At 41.4% G+C, this 21,923-nt stretch overlaps 1 protein-coding gene and 1 long non-coding RNA gene across 4 annotated transcripts; one reads left to right on the top strand and one right to left on the bottom strand.

Moving 5' to 3' along the window:
* The first annotated feature begins 317 nt into the window (after positions 1-317).
* On the top strand, positions 318-13,634 carry LOC120223947. 3 transcript variants are annotated; one of them, XR_005526417.1, is made up of 4 exons: positions 318-406; positions 2,293-2,400; positions 8,543-8,655; positions 13,577-13,634. It is a non-coding gene; the product is annotated as an uncharacterized LOC120223947 (long non-coding RNA). The 3 variants fall into 3 exon arrangements; XR_005526418.1 differs by lacking the exon at positions 13,577-13,634 and adding an exon at positions 9,123-9,350 and having other exon boundaries at positions 2,308-2,400; XR_005526415.1 differs by lacking the exon at positions 13,577-13,634 and adding an exon at positions 9,123-9,350.
* A 3,464-nt stretch (positions 13,635-17,098) lies between these two features.
* CBLN2 (cerebellin 2 precursor) lies at positions 17,099-21,661 on the bottom strand. Its single transcript, XM_039222175.1, has 3 exons — positions 21,305-21,661; positions 18,232-18,351; positions 17,099-17,968 (listed from the first exon to the last, which is right to left on the bottom strand). The coding sequence occupies exons 1-3, from the start codon at positions 21,659-21,661 to the stop codon at positions 17,771-17,773; spliced, it is 675 nt and encodes a 224-aa protein (XP_039078106.1). The 3' UTR covers positions 17,099-17,770.
* Positions 21,662-21,923: the final 262 nt, after the last annotated feature.

The raw sequence follows: 21,923 nt of genomic DNA, 5'->3' as shown, positions 1-21,923 counted from the left end.
TTTAAATAAAACCTGCCCTTGGATGTTTATAATGGCAATGTTAGTAATTGTTGAAAAATAGAGTGCTGTTTAGCAGTTAGAAGAAATGAACACTTATAGACGCAAACATGTATTTTATTTTATTTTTTAAATTTTATTTGAATCCAAGTTAATTAACATCAAGTGTAATAATGGGTTCAGGAGTAGAATTTAGTGATTCATCACTTCCCTATAACACCCAGTGCTCGTGGCAAAACTCTAACGCTGCATAGTTCAGTGGGTTCTAGAACTTAGGTATGGAGGGGAAGGCTGACTGTAACAGACAAGTTGGAATCATCAGGAGTAATCACATTGTTCTGTTCCTTGACTATGGCGATAGCCAGATGCCATAACTGTATCAGAACTCGCAGAACAGTAACTTAAAAAGGTGGGTTTTCCTCTATGTACATTATGTTTTAATAAAAAATGGGAAAATATTTAAATATTCTACAAGTTTTAAAGAAATGAATGGTCAAACATAGAATCCAAAATATAACCACCAAAATATATCACATGTATTTGTTTAGATACAACATGGCTTATACATTGTCTTCCAAATTATCTTAAAAATCGGACTAAAGTTGCCTTTTCCATAACACTGCTAATTTTTCTTTGAAAATGACATAAGCTGCGGGTGATACATTATGACAGGGTGGGACCAAATGAGTGGTTACTGCGCATCATCAGTGTTCAGCTGGGACACCCTGCGTGCAATTTTACAAAGGACAGTGGAGGCATAGCTGGGTGGCTCAGTCGGTTGAGTGTCCGACTTCGGCTCAGGCCATGATCTCACGGTTCATGGGTTCGAGCCCCATGTTGGGCTCTGTGCTGACAGCTAGCTCAGAGCCTGGAGCCTGCTTCAGATTCTCTGTCTCCCTCTCTCTCTGACCCTCCCCTACTCATGCTCTCTCTCTCTCTCTCAGAAATAAATAAAAAACTTTTAAAAACGAAAAAAGAACAATGGAGGAAGGCGTGAGAGCAGAACAATAAATGTCAACATCACACAATTCAGTTTCTCCAAGCTATGCGTTCTTGTATCCATGTCGTAACAGCCTCATCAGAATGTTTACATTTGATCTTAGTACTTTAATTCTTGGGGCACCTGTGTGGCTCAGTGGGTTGAGGGTTCAACTTTTCATTTCGGCTTAGGTCAGGATTTCATAAACCAAGCCATGAGATGGAGCCCCGCATTGGTCTCTGTACCAGCAGCACAGAGCCTGCTTGAGATTCTCTCTCTCTTTCTCAAAATAAATAAATAAACATTAAAAAAAACTTTAATTCTTAAAAATGTAAAGAATGAACCTTTAAGCTAAATTGCAAATTCTTCTTCACGTCTCAGGAGCTTTTCCTGTTACCTTCCTAGTCTGCTCCAGCTTTCCTCCTCAGGGAGGTTGTGGTGATTAAATCTCACCTATCCCTCTACCTTCCCGGGAGGTAAGCGGCACCTCCTTAGGAAGGCTCCCCTCCAGGCAGGATGGAGGAGCCCTCCCCTCCTTAGGGAGGCTCCCCTCCCCTGCAGCGTGTCTCTGCTCTGGGGGTCCTATGCCTCTTGGTGTCCCAACACCTACTGTGCAGAGTGCTACTTGGAGATCCACGTAGCAAAATCACCCCAAACCACACGCTCCCCACACTGTGAGTGTCGATGTCATCATCTCACCCCAGGACGTAACCCTGATACATAAATAAGTGAACTCTTTGAGTCTGGCTGGCAAATGCATTAAGCCATCAAGTTGAGCACTTCAAGGCTGGGATTTAATTTGGCCTTTTATACGTGGCCAAAAGAATATTAAATTCATAAATAAATTTTAACCTCAGATATATTTAACTTACAAATGTGATGAATAATTGATTTATGGAGCAAAAAGAAAAACTTTTGCAAGATAGGCTTCTGGCCACAGTAATCAATTCGAGAAAGGAGTTTTCAGCCCTTACGAGTTTGTCTGAGGCCAGATCCCAACACGGTATGATGCCACAATCCATAATCATATGGATCCTGAGCCATTCAGTCTGGGCTCAGACCTTGCCTAGGGTGGCCAGCATACACACCATGGTGAACAAGTTGACTAACGCACGTACTTCAGGTTTCTCCGATATAGACCAGGTTCATGACAAGATATAATCCCATGCTTAGAATGGCACCTGGTGCCTGGCAAGCTTTTAATAAACACCAGTCATTTACATTAGTGATGTTGATTAGCTTCTGAGGGACAGAGTTATAATATAGAGGCCAATGAAGCAAACCTGCTAATAGTTAATACTTTGTTTTTATGTTAGCGTGTTTTATTTTAGGTAGAGTCTGAAGCAGTTTCAGATCTGAGGCAATATGAAGGAAAACCGCAGGCATGATTACTACAATTAAGATTTTAAAAACATTTTAATACTGTAAGTAAACTGTCTTCTTCATATCTCCTGGATACGGAAGTAGGAGTTTTCTGGAAATCTAGCTCATGATATTTCACAGTTCCCTAGTGCCAGGACTGGGGATCGCAATCAGCACCACGAGTCCGTGGCTCAAGTATCAGATTTGATTTGACACGGAATATTAAATTGTCATTGTGGCAGATTCGGTTCTACGTTTTGGACCTAAACTCCTGTTTAGTTAGATGCAAAATAACAGAACTCACTAACCATACATATTAATTCAAAGTGAGCCAGTCTTGACAGGCAAAATTTGTTCATTTACAATGCCTCCTGGAGGAAAGCAGAGACAAAGCGTTTCATTCCCAACTCCCTGAAAGTCACACTGTAAACAGATTTGCTACCTATTAGACATGGCTCTGTTTCAAATCAGAGCTTAACAACATCTGAAGTGTAACAGATTTTCACGGCGAAGAATAGATTTTAGCAAGATAGAAATCATGCCGCATCCCTGATTTCCCTAATCCTATCCTACGCCTCATTATATCTCCAGTCATCCACATCCAAATCCTACCTGGCTCTGTCACCAAGTCCAGTTTCCACCCTCTGCGGTCTCCTCTGTTTTTGATCAAAGATTACCAAAGTTTACACAGGTGATGCTGATATCATTAGATTGCTCCTGATATTTGCAAAACTGCTACAAGAAGGGTAATTGACCACACAGAGCTTTTTAAGATTGCTTTGCTGGAACTTTTCAGGATGGATCGCCTCTCTTTGGAAGCTTCTCTTGGCTAGAAAGACAAGCCAAGAACTCACCATCGGTACCTCCAGTACCTACAGATTTGGGTGGATTTCTCTCTTCTTGAGGTCCCCCAGATATCCTCAGGTTCCTGGGACTGCAGGGAAGTAAATGTCCTTCCTCGCTGTAAGGTTAGGAACCCCGTAAGTCAGGTACCAGGCTGTTTTTTTCTAAGAGAGTTTTGTAATCATTTGCTCCATAAAGTCAACCTTAGTTCCGTTAAATTTTCTGGTCATATCTGAGTCCAGGCACATCATTCTCAAATATGACAGGCCAGTCAAAGCCTTGGTTATATAACCTTTTGTTTTCTCACTATGTCCTGTTATAAAGAGAACAGATTCTTATTGAAATTCTGCAAATAATGATGTTGCCGTGAAAATTAGAACATTCAGCAAGAGTTTGCAAATCCTAGGGGGATCAAGCAGGGAGAAAAAGATAAATGACTCATTGCTCTTTACACAAGTATAATCTACTAAATTGTTACTATAGATAGCTTAAGAGAAAAGCAAAAGCGCTTCCTCGTATCCAGAAAACGGAGCATGAAAGAACAAGCACAGTTCCACACAAAGGCTGTCAAAAAATATTATCATTCTTCATCGGTTAATTCAGTCCCATGTAATTAGGTCTTGCTCTGCTTGATCTTGGGTTAGCAGTTTATGAACTTGTCAGCTTCTCTGCCAGAGCACTGGAAATCTTCACTCAGTCCAGTGGTGTGGTCTGAAATACATTTAAGCACGGTCACAAGGAGTCTGTATTCCGGGGTACCTGTCATCATTTTTTCTATGGGTCTCTGAGACAGCCCCTTTTTATTGAAGCTGAAGTGTTCTAGTCTGCAGCTGATTGCAAAAACTTTTGGAAAAGAATCAGAGCGAAACAAAACCTGGCTGTGGATGTCAAAGGACTTTAAATGACTGTGGCTAAAGATCTGGTGAGAATACATTGACAAAGAAATTGGGTGATTTCTTTTTTTTATTTTTGCTTTTATTTTTTGATTTAATTTTTAATGTTAATTTTTTTTATTTTTTATATGTATAATTTATTGTCAAGTTGGCTAACACACAGGGTATACAGTGTGCTCTTGGCTTCGGGAGTAGAATCCTGTGATTGATCACTTACATATGGCACCCAATGCTCATCCCAACAAGTGCCCTCCTCAATGCCCCCACCACCCATTTTGCCCTCTCCCTTTCCCCCTCCCCCCACCCTCAACCCTCAGTTTGTTCTCTGTATTTAAGTCTCTTGTGGTTTGCCTTCCTCTCTGTTTCTAACTATTCTTTTTCCTTTCCTTCTCCAAGGTCTTCTGTTAAGTTTCTCAAATTCCACATACGAGTGAAAACATATTATATCTGTCTTTCTCTGACTGACTTCTTTCACTTAGCATAATACCCTCCAGTTCCGTCCATGTTGCTACAAATGGCAAGATTTCATTCTTTTTCACTGCCGAATGGTATTCTATTGTACATATAAACTACATCGTCTTTATCCATTCATCAGTTGATGGACATCTGGGCTCTTTCCATAATATGGCTACTGTTGACAGCACTGCTGTAAACATTGGGGTACATGTACCCCTACGAAGCAGCAGTCCTATATCCTTTGGATAAATCCCTAGTAGTGTTATTTCTGGGTCATAAAATAGTTCTGCTTTTAATTTTTTGAGGAACCTCCACACTGTTTCCCAGAGTGGCTGCACCAGTTTGCATTCCAACCAACAGTGTAAGAGGTTCCTGTTTCTCCACATCCTCACCAACATCTGTTGTTTCCCGAATTGTTAGAAATTTGGTGATTTCTGTGGCATATAACATTGTTAAATAATAACCAGAAGTAGGACTGATGACATTATACCAGGACACATCATGAAGAGCAGGGCCATGGGCAAATTTCTAAGAACCTCATATAGTTTCTGAAATAGTTATATTATTTACCTTCACCCATCCATATATAACCTATGGGGAAGTTTAAGCATCTCTTCCTATTTGAAAATAATTTTCATGCAGTTGAACATATCAAGTAAATTTAATTACTCTTTTTCCAAGATGAAAAGACAAGTTCTTTGAGATTTTCCAGGGACCCTCTGCAAAATCTCAAAGTCAGTTTGAGATTACAAAAGATTTCACAGTTTAGAATTTGACTTGGGAAGGAAAATATCAAAAGTGTCCAAAGGTTTGAACTTTTGAATAAATAAGATCCTGGGTCTAAAAATAAAGTTAACCACCTACTAACCAAAGTAACAATAAAATAATCCAAAAGTAAACATAGAAAGTAATAAGACTGAAAAAAAAAAAAAAAAGACAAAAGCTTTATTCGGTAAAAATATGAGAATATTCAGTTTTCTTAAGTATTGAAGAATGCAATAAAATCAATAAAAGGCATGGGAAGTTGTTCAGGTAAGACATGAATATTTGTTTCCTAGGTAGATTACGTACAAAGGTAAGAAACAAACAAATAAACAATCAACAACAAACTTTTGCAGGGAAGAACAATAATCAAAGAATGCTTTGTTGTTTTAACAGATAAAAAGCCAAATTCTAGTTTTGCATTTCTGTACTATTAAGAATAAAAGTCTTAAAAAAAACCTTACATATAAAACCACCTAATCTTATCCAGGTTAGATTTGACAAGGCAAGATTCCGTTTTCAAGATTCCTTTTTCTCAGACTGCCTGTAACTTTCTTTTCCTATTTTTAAAAATATTCTTAGTTTTTAGTTAAGTTTTTTTTTAACGAAAGACAGAAAGAGAGAGCTTGGGGGAGAGGGGCAAAGGGAGAGAGAGAGAGACAGAGTATCCCAAGAGGTCTCCATGCTCTCAGCACGAAGCCTGATTTGGGGCTTGATCCCACAACCCTGGGATCATGATCTGAGTCAAAATCAAGAGTCAGATGCTCAACCGACTGAGCCACCCAGGCGCTCCCTGCCTGGAACTTTCTTATACATTCATTTTTGTCCTTTATTTTCACCTTTTACTTTAGAACAAAATTACTCTTCCCCTGCCCCCCAAAAAACACACACCCTCTATACCATGCACCCTTGGCATACAATGTTTCCCTTCACCGTGATTATCACTAGTAGTTTTATTTTCACATATTGGTTGTAGTGTTTAGCCATTAGTAACCTTGACTTTCTTACAGCAAATCTAGGAAATAATAGCTGTGAATTGTAGCAGACTGCCAAATTTTATGAACACACATGTCACAATTTTATAGGTATATTCTTCCTTAGAGTATATTTTTTCACTGTGACAAAAAGAATATGCTTATTAACAGACTCCAATGTATTTAGCTTCTGTATACCATATGAAAATAAGAAGCCCAAACTATAAAAACTTAAGTATAGTCTTAATAATTAATGTTTCAGTAACCTCTTTTACTTAGAAATTATTAACCATTACCTACTACTTAACTCTAAGGTTGTAAGTTTCCAAAAAGATGTTGGATACCATTTTCATTTATCCGTCTAGAGTTCTTAGTCTGTTAACTCTTTGTTAGAGCACATGCATGTCAGGCAAGTATCACAAATGCAAAAACCTAAAGAAAGCTAAATACATGGGGTGTTTGTTTGTTTTACTGCCATGTTTGATCTCTATTATCTATCTACTTATTGTCATCTATTATCTATCTATCCATCTATTTATCTATCCATCCATCATCTATCTGTAATCTACCTATATCTATCTATCCATTTATCTATTATCTATTTATTTGTCTATCATCTATCTATCTTCTACCATCTCACCTATCCATCTATCATTTATCTATGTATCTATCAATTTATCTATCTATGTATCTATCATCTATCTATCCATCTATCATCTATGTAGCTATGTATCCATCACCCATCTCTCATCTATCATCTCTATCTAATCTATCATCTATCTATCTATCTATCATCTATCTATCTATCTATCTATCTATCTATGTATCTATCTTACTATCTATCTATTTATCATCTCTCTATCCAGCTACCTTATTCAAGTATACATTTAAATCTCCATATCATCATCAGCAGCAGCAATATGCCCTGATATTTCTGTCTAATAAACAAGAGTGATTTTAATTCCCAAATGTATATTCTTGGTGTAAAAGCTGGTGCACTGAAGGTGATGCACTTTCTCAAACTCTGCAGGAATGAAAACACCACAACCATACAGAAGGGCAAGAAGGAACAGCGTTGGCTCCTCACCTTCTGTGGCCGAAGCCTGGCGAGACGCATCACATTAGAGGAATTCTTACCTTGTTTTCTGACTAAAGAATAACCACCAGGGTTGGCAGGGTCGATTCTGTGATGCCAAAATACCATCAGTAAACCCCAGCTGCGCATTCCTCAGCAGGGCCATTGTGAAGTAACATTAGCTGTCTTCCAGCCCAACAAGATAAACTTCATAATATTTAATTTCACTAGCCTATCTCAAGTCGTCCCTAGAAAAGTATCAATATCTCTGGTTTAGAAACCTTCCATTATCAAAATCTATGTTTAATTTATGTTCATTTGCAATTTTATTTTTTTAACTACCTTCTCGCGCTGGAAAGTAAAATATCCCTGTATGTAATTGTCAGACTTTTAGCTAATCTACCTTATTTTCAGTTGTATCAAGAAGTGGAGGGTCTGTCTGAGGTTTTGTATCCGGTGGGAGAGCCCGGGAAATAACCCAGACAAGTACTATTTACACAGTAGGTACTCACCTCATCAAACATACCGCTTCATCACTCACCAAGAATAAAACTCTTATTGTAAACAAATACTAAGTTGTTAAAGGTGCAGTTTGCCTTACTTTTCTGAATAGAAATGTGGCACTTCTAATATTTTATATTATATAAAAAGATATAGGTAAATAGGTATTTTCTATAAATATTTTATGCTTATATATAATATGTCACTATATAAAAGATAAAATGAGAGGTGTCAAAAAATAAAACAAAATTCTCAGAAACACATTTGGTGACATATTTGATGTTGCCTTTTTACCAGTTGACTCCTTAAATGTATTTTCCTCTGATCAGAATATAGTAAAAACATTTAATCCAACCAAATGACATTTGCTATTTTTAAAATCGACTTTAATTTTGTTCAATTAGTTTTAATTTTAAAAACTAATTTTAAAGCTAACTATGCTCTCAGGGCAAGAGATCTAATCTCTTAAAAGCTCCCTGACTCCATGTTCTAAGCGAGTTCTCTAGCCAGAGGTTAAGCTTAAAGCTTCATGAACAGCTTTGAGGCAAGATGCTCAATTCAAGCCTACCTTATTTACTTTGAGTCCTCGATTTCTTAGATTTTATTTTAGAAATCGAGAGAGGGATCTGTGTCCTTTATAAAATATACAATATTGTTGAGGAAATGAGCTATTTATATTTATGTGTTTGTGTATTTTCAGTTCCGTCCTTGCAAAAAGTTTCGGTGCAGTTCTAAAGGGAAACAAAGGTTTCCGGTATCAATTTCTGCATGAAAATAGTGAAGGCTCAAACTGTGGTGTTTCTGATAGGACAGGTGAGTCAATTCACAGCAGTTGTTGTAATTCTTCTCTTATGATTACAGTCAAGCAGCCTGTTGTCCTGCTGGTTTAATTTAAATATTGGTTAGTTACTACACGGTGCAATATTGGTTTCAGGAGTAGAGTTCGGTACAGGTGCCTTCACACATACCCATCACCCATCTAGCTCCCCCCCCCTCCATCCGTCAGTTTGTTCTCTATCCTTAAGAGTCCCTTGTGTTTGGTTTCCCCTTCTTTCGTTTCCTCTCTTCTAGTCCCCTCCTCTTCCCATGTGTTCATCTCTTTTATTTCTTAAACTCTACCTATGAATGACAAACAAACAATTTTTGTTTGTAGAATGTAAAGCTAAATTGTCCTCTTTTTTTAACAATGAGTTTTACTGAAACAACTAGGATGCAAGCAATGTTGATCAATCATGGCATATACAGAGATTTTCTTCAAGAAAATCTTTTTCTTACTTTAGCTCCCATTCTGAGATACAGTAAAATACAACAGACGAGGGAACAGGTTATGAAGTTATGAAGCCCGTAGTCAGATTCCCACCTCTGTGACTCATCTGCTATGAGATCTTGACCACATCATTGAATCGCTTCAAACCGCATTCTCCATCATCTGTAAAATGGTAATAACGATAGTGCCTCCTTTGTACGATTCTCATAATGATTAAATGGAAAGGTGACTGTAAGCACTAGACACAGTGCATGGCGTGTGTAAAGGGCTGATGTATTATGGGTTCTCATTAACAGCAGGGATGGCATCATTCTGCCGGTATGATTCCTGCATCTGCAATTTTTCCCCATAAATACGAAGGAAGCACTCTAGTTTGCATTTGTACTATATTATTCACAAGTTAGAGCTTTAACTGATAGATCCTTGAAGTATTATGAGGGTAGAGAAACTTAGAGGCCACTCAGTACACTTTTTGGCAACGCTGAATTTTGTTGGTGGTTATGTTTCAAATATACTTGTGATATGAACAATGGAGATAAAAAGTAATTTCTTGACCTCAAAAGCTCAAAAATTCTGTCTAGTTTTCAAATTATACAATTATGTCAATTTGCGTTTAGCAAAACTGAAGCCACATTTTCGTCTTTCTATAACTTGATGTAAGGGAATTCCCAGAGGTCTCTCTCTGGAGCTCTTTTGCATACTAATTATTCAATGGTTTAAATCACAGCAGCAGCACCATCTATTGGGGAGTTTTTCCTGAAACAAATCTTTCTACAATTCTGGAAACAAAAAACAGCACAAAATGAATTTATGTTCATTTCCATTTTTCATTGAGATAAAAAGAAAATTGATTTTAGTGAAGAATTTCTTCTAGTGAACATAGTCAGGAATTAGTAAGAATGGAAGTCAGTATCGCACGACAGTCACTGTTGAGACATTAAAAAAAAAGGAAAAATTAAGTATCAAATGTAATAGGCCTTGGGGGAGAATACGTCTTCCCTAATTATCACAGTCCGATGCATGCATGCCTTTTGCCTGCTAAATGATTGGGGAGATGTAACAATCTTCACTGAAAATCCAGCCCCTTGTCATTCCCTTGTGCCAAGGTAATTCAGATGCAATGGATGAAGACTAGATTAGACCATGATCCACTGATCATAGCTTTCTGTTGGGTTTATAGCACCAGATGGCTTAATTATTCTCAACAGTTCTCAATCTCTGTCTGTCAGGGAGACCAGATGTAATTTCCATCTTCTGGAGAAACAGATTCCTAAGATTGAATACAAGGAATAAAATGTGAAAAAGGCCCAAGAATTGAGGTCAGTTAGTAGAAGTCCATGTACCCAAGCCAACGTACCTCATCTATCAACTCCCTCTTCCATGATAGCAAGTTTCCAGGGCTGGCATAGCTAGAAGCATATGCAAAGCATTTTGACGCGGGTAACTTTTGACTAGAACTATTGCTTTATATTCAATCTTCGCATACCCATAAGCACACATATATTTGTGATTAGCTAATAAAACATACAGAATTCATGTTTTCTACCAGTGCAATTTGATTTCACATTTATTTTTTTGTGTGTGTTACATTAGACCTATATTCATGGAGTTAATATCTTGTAAAATATGCCAAAATGCTAGGTAAGGTCCTCCATCCAGCTCTGTTCGTGATGGACTTCATATCACGCCTTATTTGTATCTTGATTTAGATCTGTCTTCTAAGGGTTTGACTAATTCTAGCATGCCTTCTGTCTTCTCAAGCAACTCACCACACAAGGCAAACAGAAATAAAACTGTAAAAAAGGGCTCTTATATCTTAACCTTCATGTGTTAAAACAATGGAAATTCCCCATATCTGTCCCATTCCACTTCAATACGTTCAAGGTTGGTTCATGAGCTCTAGTCTGCCATATGTCTGCCAAATACCCAACCCCATTCAGCGTGGGAGGAGAGGTCACAGGGAACCTTCTGGTTGGAAGATTAATGGATGTTCAGTATTCAATGTCAACACCCAAATAGCATTCTCCTCTTGGTGTGTGAAAGATGCAAATTACATTTTTCCCTTTAGTAAAAATACAGTCAAATTTCTAAGGTTCCTCCTAAGCTCACCCCAGTCTACCCCTCACCATGAGGTTACCCCGGATATCCACCAGGCTATATTTTTAGCAAGGACTGTAAACTCTTGGCACACACAATGTGTGTCTTTATTTTTCGATCATCAACCCTAAGCACACTATCCAGCCCCCAAGCAGCAAAATGTAAATGTTAAAGAATGAAAAAGAAACATCTACACCTTGATCACAAAAGAATGGATTTCTTCTTATAAATAACATAATTGCTTTTTCCACTGACAATTTATAGTTCCAGAACAGAAGTATGCTACAGCATCTCAACATGGTACTTGGGAATATGAAAAAAAATGATAGTATCACATTTTCATGTCCTATATTTGTTCTTCAGTAATAAACTCCTCTCTAAAAGTATACCACTTATGACCTAATAGTTAACATGATTGCAAAAAAAAAAAGATGTGTTCGCAATTCAAAGATAAATATTGATTTTACCTCAATACTCATATTTTTTCATGTAATTTTAAAGCTGATAGGGATTTTTAAGATGTATGCAAAACAGTGTAAAAAATCCGTGTCAAAAAACATTGCCAATGAGGAATTCCAGTAATAAGGAATCTTTGCCAATTTTTCTGGTTACTTTGATTATATCCAAAGTAGTATTCTTAAGTCAGTTCCATAGCAAAGTGCCCAGAGTCACAATGAAAGCTCATATTAGGACAAAGTCAAGGAGATGTTACGATGCTCTATATCCTACTGGACTTTAGAGAGTGTAAGAAATTTATGGAAGCATTTGAAGATGAATAAATTAAGAGTAAACAGACTTAAGCAAAAATGCTCAGGAGTTACACAAACCCAAATGCATTGCCAACATTCTCCACATTCTCCATCTCAGGCAGGGCTTGTTTTGGTTTTGGTTTTTGCCACCTGAAACAAATTCAAAAAGAGAACTCAGCACTCCTGAAAACTATGAGGGAACAATAATAAAAGTGAAGGCGTAGCTAGTCAGGTCACAAGGCTCGTAGGGGCTCATTAATAAGTAGGTTCCATTCCGTGAGGATAGCTCCTGCGCAAAACAGCGTTCTGACCCCGGGGGGTCCTGCTGTAGGCATTCAGAGGAGGGAATGAAGATTTCTTTTCCAAATTAAGTTGTCAAGGAGCTCATTTACACTACACAGTGAGTGTATGTGGGCGAGCTGATGAAGATGATGATTTATGATGCTGGCGACATTTAAGTGATTCTGGTGATGGAAATCCACAGCAAAATCCACTTAGGAAGATAAAACAGAGCTCCGGTTATCTGTGGGAGGTAAAACCACATGGCTTTTGCCCTTACAAATTTCGAGTTACCCTACTGGGTTTGGGAATGGAAAGAAAGCTCATTTACTCAGAATTCATGTTTTGGTGTAACATTATTATACAAGCACACACAACATTTTTTTAAACTTGATATTCATCAGATAGAATTTAAATGAATTTTGAAAAAAAGACTTTTCTTCTATCTTTGAAGGAACGGGTGTGAGGACGGGACTGACCAATCACATCATGGACAGCTATGTAACAAACAGACACTTAAAACATCTAAATGTGAATGAATTGTAGCTCTCCATCTTCAAAGGCAGTAAACATACCTTTTGGCAAAAACTACCCGCAAAAATTATGTCTTAAAAGGCTAAGCAAATACATAAACATACTTGATTAATGGACGTAGTCATTAGCAGTTAACATCTTCACAGGGTTTTCATCAAAAAAAAAAAAAAAAACACCATTCTGAGCACAAAATATGTAAAGTGATAAAACCAAAATGGAAATTGGAGTTCACCTTTACTATCTTTGGTGTGCATGCTCCTTAAATGCCAAGAAAATTAATTTTAAGAGTCTTATGAGAATTTATAGGCTTTGCTCTTACATGTTGAATATATTTGTAATATCCTATTTTAGTAGCAAAGTGTGAGCCCCATTGACAAGTAAATTCCTACATAAACAACATAAAATGGCAAAAAACTCACTGTAGTTCCATGGTTAGTCTAGGTTTATATTTTTTACAAGTGTTTGTACAGAGTCACAGACAAACCTTTAGAATAATTCAATGTCACTTACTTCTATGAGTTCCATCTTTTATTGACACCACCTTAAATGAATGGAACAACTTTTCATGTATGTGCATTAGATTATTATATACTTCCTATGCTGTAGAAATATGAGCATTCACTATTTATTCACAGCAACATTATCTTATTGCAATATTCATTTCTAGAAGATTACAAAATCACGGGGACACAAACTGACAACGTAGTCTTTGCTCCTTTTGCTATATACGAGGTATGCGGGAGCAGTCCATGCTTTTGTTTTGCTTGTGTAAAGGGATTCATCAAGATCTCCTCTCCCCTATTTCCAGGTTCCAGAAGAACATCACCTATCTATGCATTTTATTTTACTCACTGAAAAAATCAGACGTATACGATCATGTATTTATGGGCAAATGATATCCATGTTACTATGTATGTGACTTGATACCAATCTCCTTGATGAGATATCAGGGAAATAATACAAATAAAATTAAGGATTCAGAAAAGGGTTTGGTTTGCTTTTATGTATCTTTTTAAACTCTTCTGATGCTTGATATAACTAGATTTTGCTTTTAAAAAAAAATTTCCCCAAACAAGTAAATATGTAGTCTCTATAGGATTCCGTGAATTTTCATGCCAGTATTTGAGGTGTTTATGACCTTAGCGCTAAGAAGTCATAGTAATTACATACTTTTAAATGTAAATAATTTCATTATACATGAGTTCATAAATAAAAAATATTAGGATGCAAAATAGGTTCAGGAATTATAGATAGTAAAGATAGTTTCTAAGGACCTAGAGTTGAACCAGGGTTGTGTTTCAAATTAGAACATAGTTTAAGTTAAAAAATAGTATTGTTTTAAAAGTATTTACACTTTAGTAAGATTAACATTCATCAGCTAGTCCCACTCGCTATTATGCCAAAATGTCGATAACTCGGTTTTTACTCGTGTTAGAAATATTACAGTTATATATTTTTGTAAAATGTTGATATCGCGTACTGGAACAGAAAGGTGGGCTTGAGCCACGTAGGAGAGTCAAAGAACATAACTCAGAATTGAGTTAATATGAAAATGTAGAGATTTGGACATATTCATATTATCATCATTCTTAAAAATCAAATTAAACTTGGGGCACCTGGGTGGCTCAGTCGGTTAAGCGTCCTACTTCGGCTCAGGTCATGATCTCATGGTTCGTGGGTTAGAGCCTTTTGTCGGGCTCTGAGCTGACAGCTAGCTCAGAGCCTGGAGCCTGCTTTGGATTCTGTATCTCCCTCTCTCTCTGACCCTCCCCTGCTCACGGTGCCTCTCTCTCTCTCTCTCTCAGAGAAAAATAAAACATTAAAAATTTTTAAAAATCACATTAAGCTTCCAGAGTGCTACTGTTTTAATAAGCTCGTAGGAAATATGGAAACTGACTTTCACACGAAAGAGTCCTCCTGTCGGATGTTCACTTTAAAGATTTTTGATAAACTGCATGTTGAAAACTATGACCTTCTGGAAACACCCTCCCTGCCACCTAATGCCTCTGGTAACCATGGTGCCTTGCAGTTCTCAGAGTTCATCTGTGTGACCTCATGATAGCTGTGTGAGATGGGCAGGAGGCTTGGGGGTTACTGAACTCGGTCCACAGTGGGGGAAACTGAGGCTTAGAGCCAGGGAACACAGATCAGATGGTGTATGTTCCAGATGTCACTCTGCCCCCTCCCACAATTAAAGGAAAATAGATTGCAAATTTTGCTCTGACCTATTTATTTTTATAGACCATACACGAGAACTTCACGTCCCTCAAAGATCCTTGGTCAAACCACCCACACAGCTGTAACAGTGGGCAGCAGACGACTTCAGCGGCTCAGCTGTGGTGGCTTTTCTCTAATGTAGTGATTTGCATCCAACTCAAACAGACAGAAATAAATAAATAAATAAATAAATAAATAACAGGAGTGGAATAAAGAGAATGAAGCTGTTTTCCTAATATAAAACAAACTCCTGAAATATACTTATTTTTAGGTTGATCAATTCAATAACTTATTTATTAGACAGCATAACCAAATAACAACCTGTAGGTAGTAAAGCTGTAAATACAAACAAATATATGCATTACATTTCCGTAAGCAATAAAAATAACACGTACTCATATATCTTTCGATCTCTGAAGGGATGATATGATCTGATAATGAAGTTTGCTGCTTGTTTGAAACCGAACACTGAACGGAAGGTTTAAACAATGAGGGACCAGAGGACTAACTCACTAAGGGCAGTAAAACACACATGAAAAATATCCGCTAACATCGAACTGTTGGTGTTATCTGTCTTCATAAACAAGGCTCATACTTAGCAGTGTGTCTCCTGATCACAGAGCCAAAATACCCAGCATGATTTTTGATATTTCTTGATTTTTTGCCTAAGGAAATGTAATAGCATTTTAATTCCAATTAATCAGATCAATGAGTTATCCTATTTTGCTGTCCACCTAAGCTCAGTAAAGATTAGACCCTTCATCAAACCAGATTTTTTTTTATTTCTATAATCCTAGCTGCATTTCTTATTTGAAAATGGAACTCTATGCTTCCCCATGTTCATACATACCCTAGAAATAATTGATGCTATACTGAAATGTCAGTTTCTTTTATATCCATGTCCTCTGATTGAAATATTGGATTGGACCCTGTAGCACATCAAGGATTCTATGTGATAAAAGCAGACTGCCTGTCCATAAAGCATTGGCTGTCTTTTTCACATAATATCTCCTCCCAAAATCTTCCTGTGTGAAAAACACATATGTATAAATTGAAATGTATTTAAGTCCAGTCTCCATCTAGACCCACAGCTAGATCTCCATGTGGGAGTGTGCGTTTGGGTGTGTGTTGTAAAGAGGTACAGTGCGTGGTGTTCCCTTCCCGAGTCCTTGATCCTTGGCCTGTGCTTCTAGACATTCTAGGGGTCAGGAGACAGTGTGAAGGGAGAAGAGCAAGCCAGACATCAAACCCATTTATTCTGAATCTTAAATTATGACTTTTTATCATCAATATTTTGGTTACATTGTTACACAAAGGACAAATTAACATCCGCTGTGAGGTCTCTTCTTGGATTGCTTTGGGATCAGCAACATTTCCTTGGCATATGAATCCTGCACCCATCAACTCCCAGCCGTATCTTAACACTATAGTTGCAGGAGGGGCCCAAACAGGAAGGCTTTGCAAAGCTGCTCCCAGGGGGCCTCTGCCAATACCTGTAACCGCGATGACTTCCAGGTGCCTTCTCGCCAGGTGCTCCCAGAGAATGTCAACACACCTCTTTTCTTGGCGGAGCAGAGGATTCTGGGGGAGAGCAGCCCGTCCTGTTGGATTTGACACCCCTGATCCGGGTTACTCACGCAGAAGTGGATGCAGACAGATGAAGACAGGCTGCTGGGAAGACCCAGGCACACCAGGCCAAGGAAGCATGGTTTATTAAGAGGCTTGGTCATTACGGCTCTCATGCTCATCTTACATGGTTCAGGCCACCCAGGAATAGCAAGTTCTTAAAGTATTCCAGAGCATTAAAAAAAAAAAAAAAAAATCCAGCTCCTTACTAAAGGTGCATCTTAGAGAATCTCTTTGAAAGAAGAAGCAGAACTGTCCACCTGTTACGTGGACTCTGAGATACAGGTACCTTCTGTTTGGTGCGGTCTCATCCACAACAAAATACATAGGTATTTTTTGTTTTGTTTTGTTTGTTTGGTCTCATTCAAGAATTCAACATACATTTCTCTCCCCCATCCCAGCATGAAAAATAGAAATAAGGATCAGAAGGGAGAGCAAGTGTGGAAAGAAAAGTAAAGCTTTTCCAGAAAAAAAAGAACACCACCATCAAAACAAAACAAAACAAAAAAACCCCCCACACACGTAAACAATACAAAGCAAAAGTCGCAGTCCCATCGTGCAAAATTTGCTTCTCCGGATAAAGCACTTCTTGACAGATTCACAATGTCCCCTTCCCCCACCAGACGCCTCCCAGCCACCCCGGGGGGGCGGGGGGGGGGAATACAGAATGAAAGTGAAGCCATTCTTTTCCTTAAGGCTGAACAGACACACAAAGAACACATTTCAAGGGCTATCTGGCGGGTGGTGATTTCTGAGGCTCTTGCTCTGAGCCCCGCCCAACAACCTGCAATCCATCCTGGAGATCAACGGCACTCCTCGCTGGGGCAACAACACAGCGTACAAACAAAAGGAAGAAAAGTCCACGGTCCCGACAATAAAATCCAGTATTGACTTTACAATCACAGGTACAAATTGCTCAAATCGATAATTTCATTTCTCCTTAAGACCTTGTTGTCTAAAACTAATTAGAAGCCAGGTTCCCGAGGAATGGTCAATCTTCAAAGAAAATACTGGAGATTTAGAAGGAAATCATTCTTCTACCTCAACAGTCTGACGGAGGTTGGAAGCAAGTGGTCCTATTCTGGCAAGTTCAGGGTGTTAGGAAGGGCGGAGTCCTGGGTCCAGATCGCAACTTCCCCACCGTCTGGGGGCTCTGTGTTTATAGAGGAAAAACCAAGAAGCCCGAGAACGTGGAGTATTTCCAGCCCCCCATGAGGTTGCCCCTCTCCAGTTTGAGGTGCACTTTGTCTTCTTTCTCCATCAGCAGCAGGACGCCATTGCTGGCGGCTTCTCTGGTGACGTCCTGGTCCCCCGCAAAGGCTGAGATCACTGGGTACCCGTTCTGCATCAAACTGACCTGCAGAGCAGAAGGCAAAGGTCAGTAGATCGTGGGGGACTCCACCTGCACACACGTGTCCTCAAGTCCCCCCGCGGCCCACCCTGGCCAATGGAGCCCCACCGAGGGCCTGGCCCAGAAGACCAGGCAGGCTCTGCGCCGAGGGCCCTGGGCCAGCCGGCCCCCTGGTTGGCGCAAGTTCACAGAGGGTGTGCCAGGACCTATCGCAAGGGGCATCAGTAGTCCGATGCTGAAAGGGGCCAGAGAGCCTCGAAGCTACCCACCTGGATGGTTTGTCTGTTGTACACTTTGACCACGTGGAAGCTGAAACTATAAATGCCTTTTCTCGGGGCTACAAATATACTGGAGGCAAGATCGAAATGGTTGCCAATATTTACTAATACCTGAAAGAGAAGAGGGAATACAGCACAAACATAGCAAGCCCCTCCTCAGTGTCTGTTTTACCCAGACTGGCAAAACCACCCACCGACGCCAGTTCCTCCAGCAGCCGCGCCAGAGCCGGGGCAGCGTGCCAAGGCGGCCCCCGGGGAGCAGCCGGTGGGAAAGTGCCCTGCACCGAGGAAGGGGTTGTAAAAGAATCCTAATGGATTGCAATTAACAAAGATGTTTAAAACCGTATCCTGCTTGTGGATTGAAAAAGTGCATGCAAATGTCACATGTGGGGGGCCAGGCAGGGAGGAAGGAGTGGGAGGCAGTAAGATCAGAACACAAACAAAACGGAGTCTGTTCAGATTTGGGGGATTCTAGGGCGTTAGACAGAAGTTCAGCTTCACAGAAACAGGGCTGTGCCGTACCGCACGGGGAGACCCGGGCCATGGGGGGAGTCACTGTCAAGGCCAACTCAGTGGGATAACTTGCAGCAGCTCCAGCTTGGAACTTCACTCCACGTTCCAAGGAGAGAATGGAGTGTGTGAGCTTCTCCATGTGGCCCCAGCCCCGGGCAACCCGCACCCCCCCCCCCCCAGCAGCCCAGCAGAGCACAATAAGTGCTTCATCTCAGGCGCTGAGGGGAAGACCCACAGGGCGGGCAAGCGGGGGCTGCACCTGTTTCTCTGCGCCCTGCACTGAGTGGTGTGCTTGCTCCCTGGCCTGAGCTATGATGTCATGCAGAAAAGCCGGAGGACACGAAGGGAGTGCAAACAGCAGTTGGATACCCTGAGCTCGAACTGCAGGAGGGAGCGTGCAAGACTAATGACAAAATTAACCGGAGGCTACGAGGTCACATGACCCTGCAGAGGATTTTTTTTTCCCCCTCAAATGAAACGGGAGGGGGATGAGGGTGTTACAATGTCATAAGCAGAACTAGAAGAGTGGAGGACCCTTCCTTATGACCCGGTTCCCTTTCAGGCGGTTAAGGCAGCACCTGACCACTGTGTCCGGGTCCTGTCCCCATTCCCACTCACACAAAGGCACAGCCAATTAGAACAATCAAATGGCCTGCTCAGTGTTCTCAGCTTTTAAAACCGGCAGCCAGCGACAATAAAACCCTAGACTCGGGATCCCGTCATCTGTACGGAAAATAAATTTCAGCCGAACACCTTCTGCTGTTACTCCTCATTCACTCATCACGGATGAGTGTCGCGCACCCCCCCCCCCCCCCCAGGCAGTGTGGGATGTTGCCCCAAGTAGTGCAGTAAAGACTCGAAATAAGCCTGAGCCAGCCCAGCCAGAGCTCAGGGCGCCACTTCAGACCCCCGCGCCTGTGGGGCTCAAGCACTCAGGGCTCCATTGTTCCGGACCTTGTGCTCACAATGCCTGTCGTCTCTTCAAGCCAGTGCTCTCAGTCTGCCTCACGACACTTTAAAAAAGAATAAAGCCTTCTCCATCCAAGCCCTTGGAGCTGTTTCTCCCAATTCCACTACCTCAACTCTTTTCCATCAGTTTTAAATCCAGGAAACTGGTAAATTTAAGGCCCTGCTGTCGATGAAAGAACACCCAAGGAGCCCAGAGAAGCAGGTTTTCCCTGTTCCCTACCTGAGGAACCAGGGGGACATATTTAACCTGCTCTGCCAGAGTTGGCTTGTCTATAAAATTAGAACCTTCCTACAACTTGCCTTGCCCTACATCTCACCAAATGAAACGATGGATTAGCAACGATGTGAAAACTACTTACGGGACCTCGGGCGATGACTATTAATAGCGCACGAAGAAGAACGTAGTAGAACGTATTAATAGTGTAAATAGGTAGCAAATACCCATGTCGTTATTGTCTGCTGTATTTGGACATCATTAAAAGAAATAATTTTATTTTTTAAAAAACTGTTGAAAAACAGATTAAAGAAAGATCCTCTCCCAAACCTCGAAATCTCAAGTAGAGAATATTTAGCAAGGATTAAAATAAATTAATACTCTGGCCTAAAACGAGGCAGTGGTGTGTGCAGATTGACTTGGGTGTGAGGCTTGGCTAACAGAAGGGAAGTCGATTCAGTGTGGTGGGCAAGCCCAGCACTCTGTTTTAGTGGCAAGCACTTAGGCAAAAGGAGGGGGCTGAGCAGGTAAAGTTTGGGAGCCGCTATAATGTTTTCAACTTGTTTCTGGAAAACAACAGAAACCCAGACGGGAGGGCTGGAGAGAAAGGTCACAACCCCCAATCGTGAGCCCAACGACCCAGAGAAGGGATTGCCAACGTCTGAGCATTTACTGACCCTTGTGTTTTGAACCAAGTGAGAGAAGTGAAGTGGCCTGGGACAACGTAAGAAGTCATTGATCCTACTTGGTTTTTTCTTAATCTATATAACTGCAGTATATATAATATTTATGTGCTGTGTATATTTGTACATTATAATGTATGTACTGTATTTCCTATCTATTCCATGTCTATAACCACAATCTATTTTGTTTGCTACTTACATAACCATCCTTACTGTTGCCGTACCTTCTTCCCGACTTTTTTTTTTTTTTAAGATAAGCATCCTTTCCCCGAACCATCCCCAAGTAAGCAATAAGCACATATTTTCTGCCTGGGAACTCTCTTTTTGGGTGTGTGATCGATGCACCCAACCCCCAAGCTGGCCACCTGGGCGACTGAAACCCATCCACCACAAATGACAGCCCTCACCCCAGCGGAAAGTAAAATGGGCAGTTTCCTTGGGAAATGCACCTCAGATCTCCCAGCTTTAAGGGGCTGTCCGTCATCCAAGTGCGAACTGAGCTGATGCTTCTAAAACGGCTACGATGGGAAAACGGGAAATGGTAAAGAGAGCTTCCTCGACAAGGGAGAAAGGAGAAGGGCAGGGCAGGGAGGCAGGGAGAGCCTGGCAGTCCCCGGCCCCCGCCCCCGGGCCCCCGCCTCCTCCAACCCGGGCGGGCGGCGAGGCGGCCGGCTGGCCGGCTGACCTGGTCGAAGTAGATGGTCATGGTGCGGTTGCTCATCTCGGACGGCTCGTGGTTGGTGCTCCGCGTGGCGGAGAAGGCCACCTTGGCGCTGCCGGAGCGCACGGAGATGCCCAGCGAGGAGGTGACCGCGCCGTCCGCCGACGGGCTGGAGTCGCACACCACCAGGCACTTGCCCTCCAGCACGATGGGCTCCGTGTCGTTCTGCGCCCGCACCGGGCAGCCGGCCGGCAGCAGCAGCAGCAGCAGGGCCAGCGCCGCCCCCAGGCAGGAGCCGCAGCCAGCCGGCTCGCGCAGCGCCCCCCGGCGCCCGGGCATGGTCAGGGGCGGCCCTCGGGGGCCCCGGCCGGGCGCCGGCATCCGCGCAGCGGGGGGCGGGGGCGCGCGAGGGCGACGGCGGGCAGCGGCCGGAGGAGCGCGGGAGGGCGCGCAGGGCTGCGCGGGGCCTGGGGGAGCCTGCTTTGGCCTGGGTCCCCTGCTCTGCTGGTCAAGGCCAGGGTCGTCCTCAGAAGGAAGGCGCCAGCGGACCTGTGAGGGCAAAGAACCCAAACCCTTAGACTGGGAGGTGAAGCTGGGGGTAGGGGGGGCGCGGGGAGCAGGTGCCTGCAGCGCGAAGGAAGCC

Source organism: Hyaena hyaena, unplaced genomic scaffold (genome assembly GCF_003009895.1).
Source record: "Hyaena hyaena isolate Hyena2069 unplaced genomic scaffold, ASM300989v1 scaffold_1068, whole genome shotgun sequence".
NCBI lineage: Eukaryota > Metazoa > Chordata > Mammalia > Carnivora > Hyaenidae > Hyaena > Hyaena hyaena.
Note: the sequence above shows the minus strand (reverse complement) of the source record. Positions and strands in the feature narration are given on the sequence as shown.

Coding starts and splice junctions, on each gene's coding strand:
- CBLN2 (XM_039222175.1), bottom strand. CDS start 21,661: ATGCCGGCGCCCGGCCGGGGCCCCCGAGGGCCGCCCCTGACCATGCCC. Junction 18,352..21,304: donor TGACCATCTACTTCGACCAG/GTCAGCCGGCCA, acceptor CTTCTCTTTCAG/GTATTAGTAAATATTGGCAA. Junction 17,969..18,231: donor ACAACAGACAAACCATCCAG/GTGGGTAGCTTC, acceptor TCTGCTCTGCAG/GTCAGTTTGATGCAGAACGG.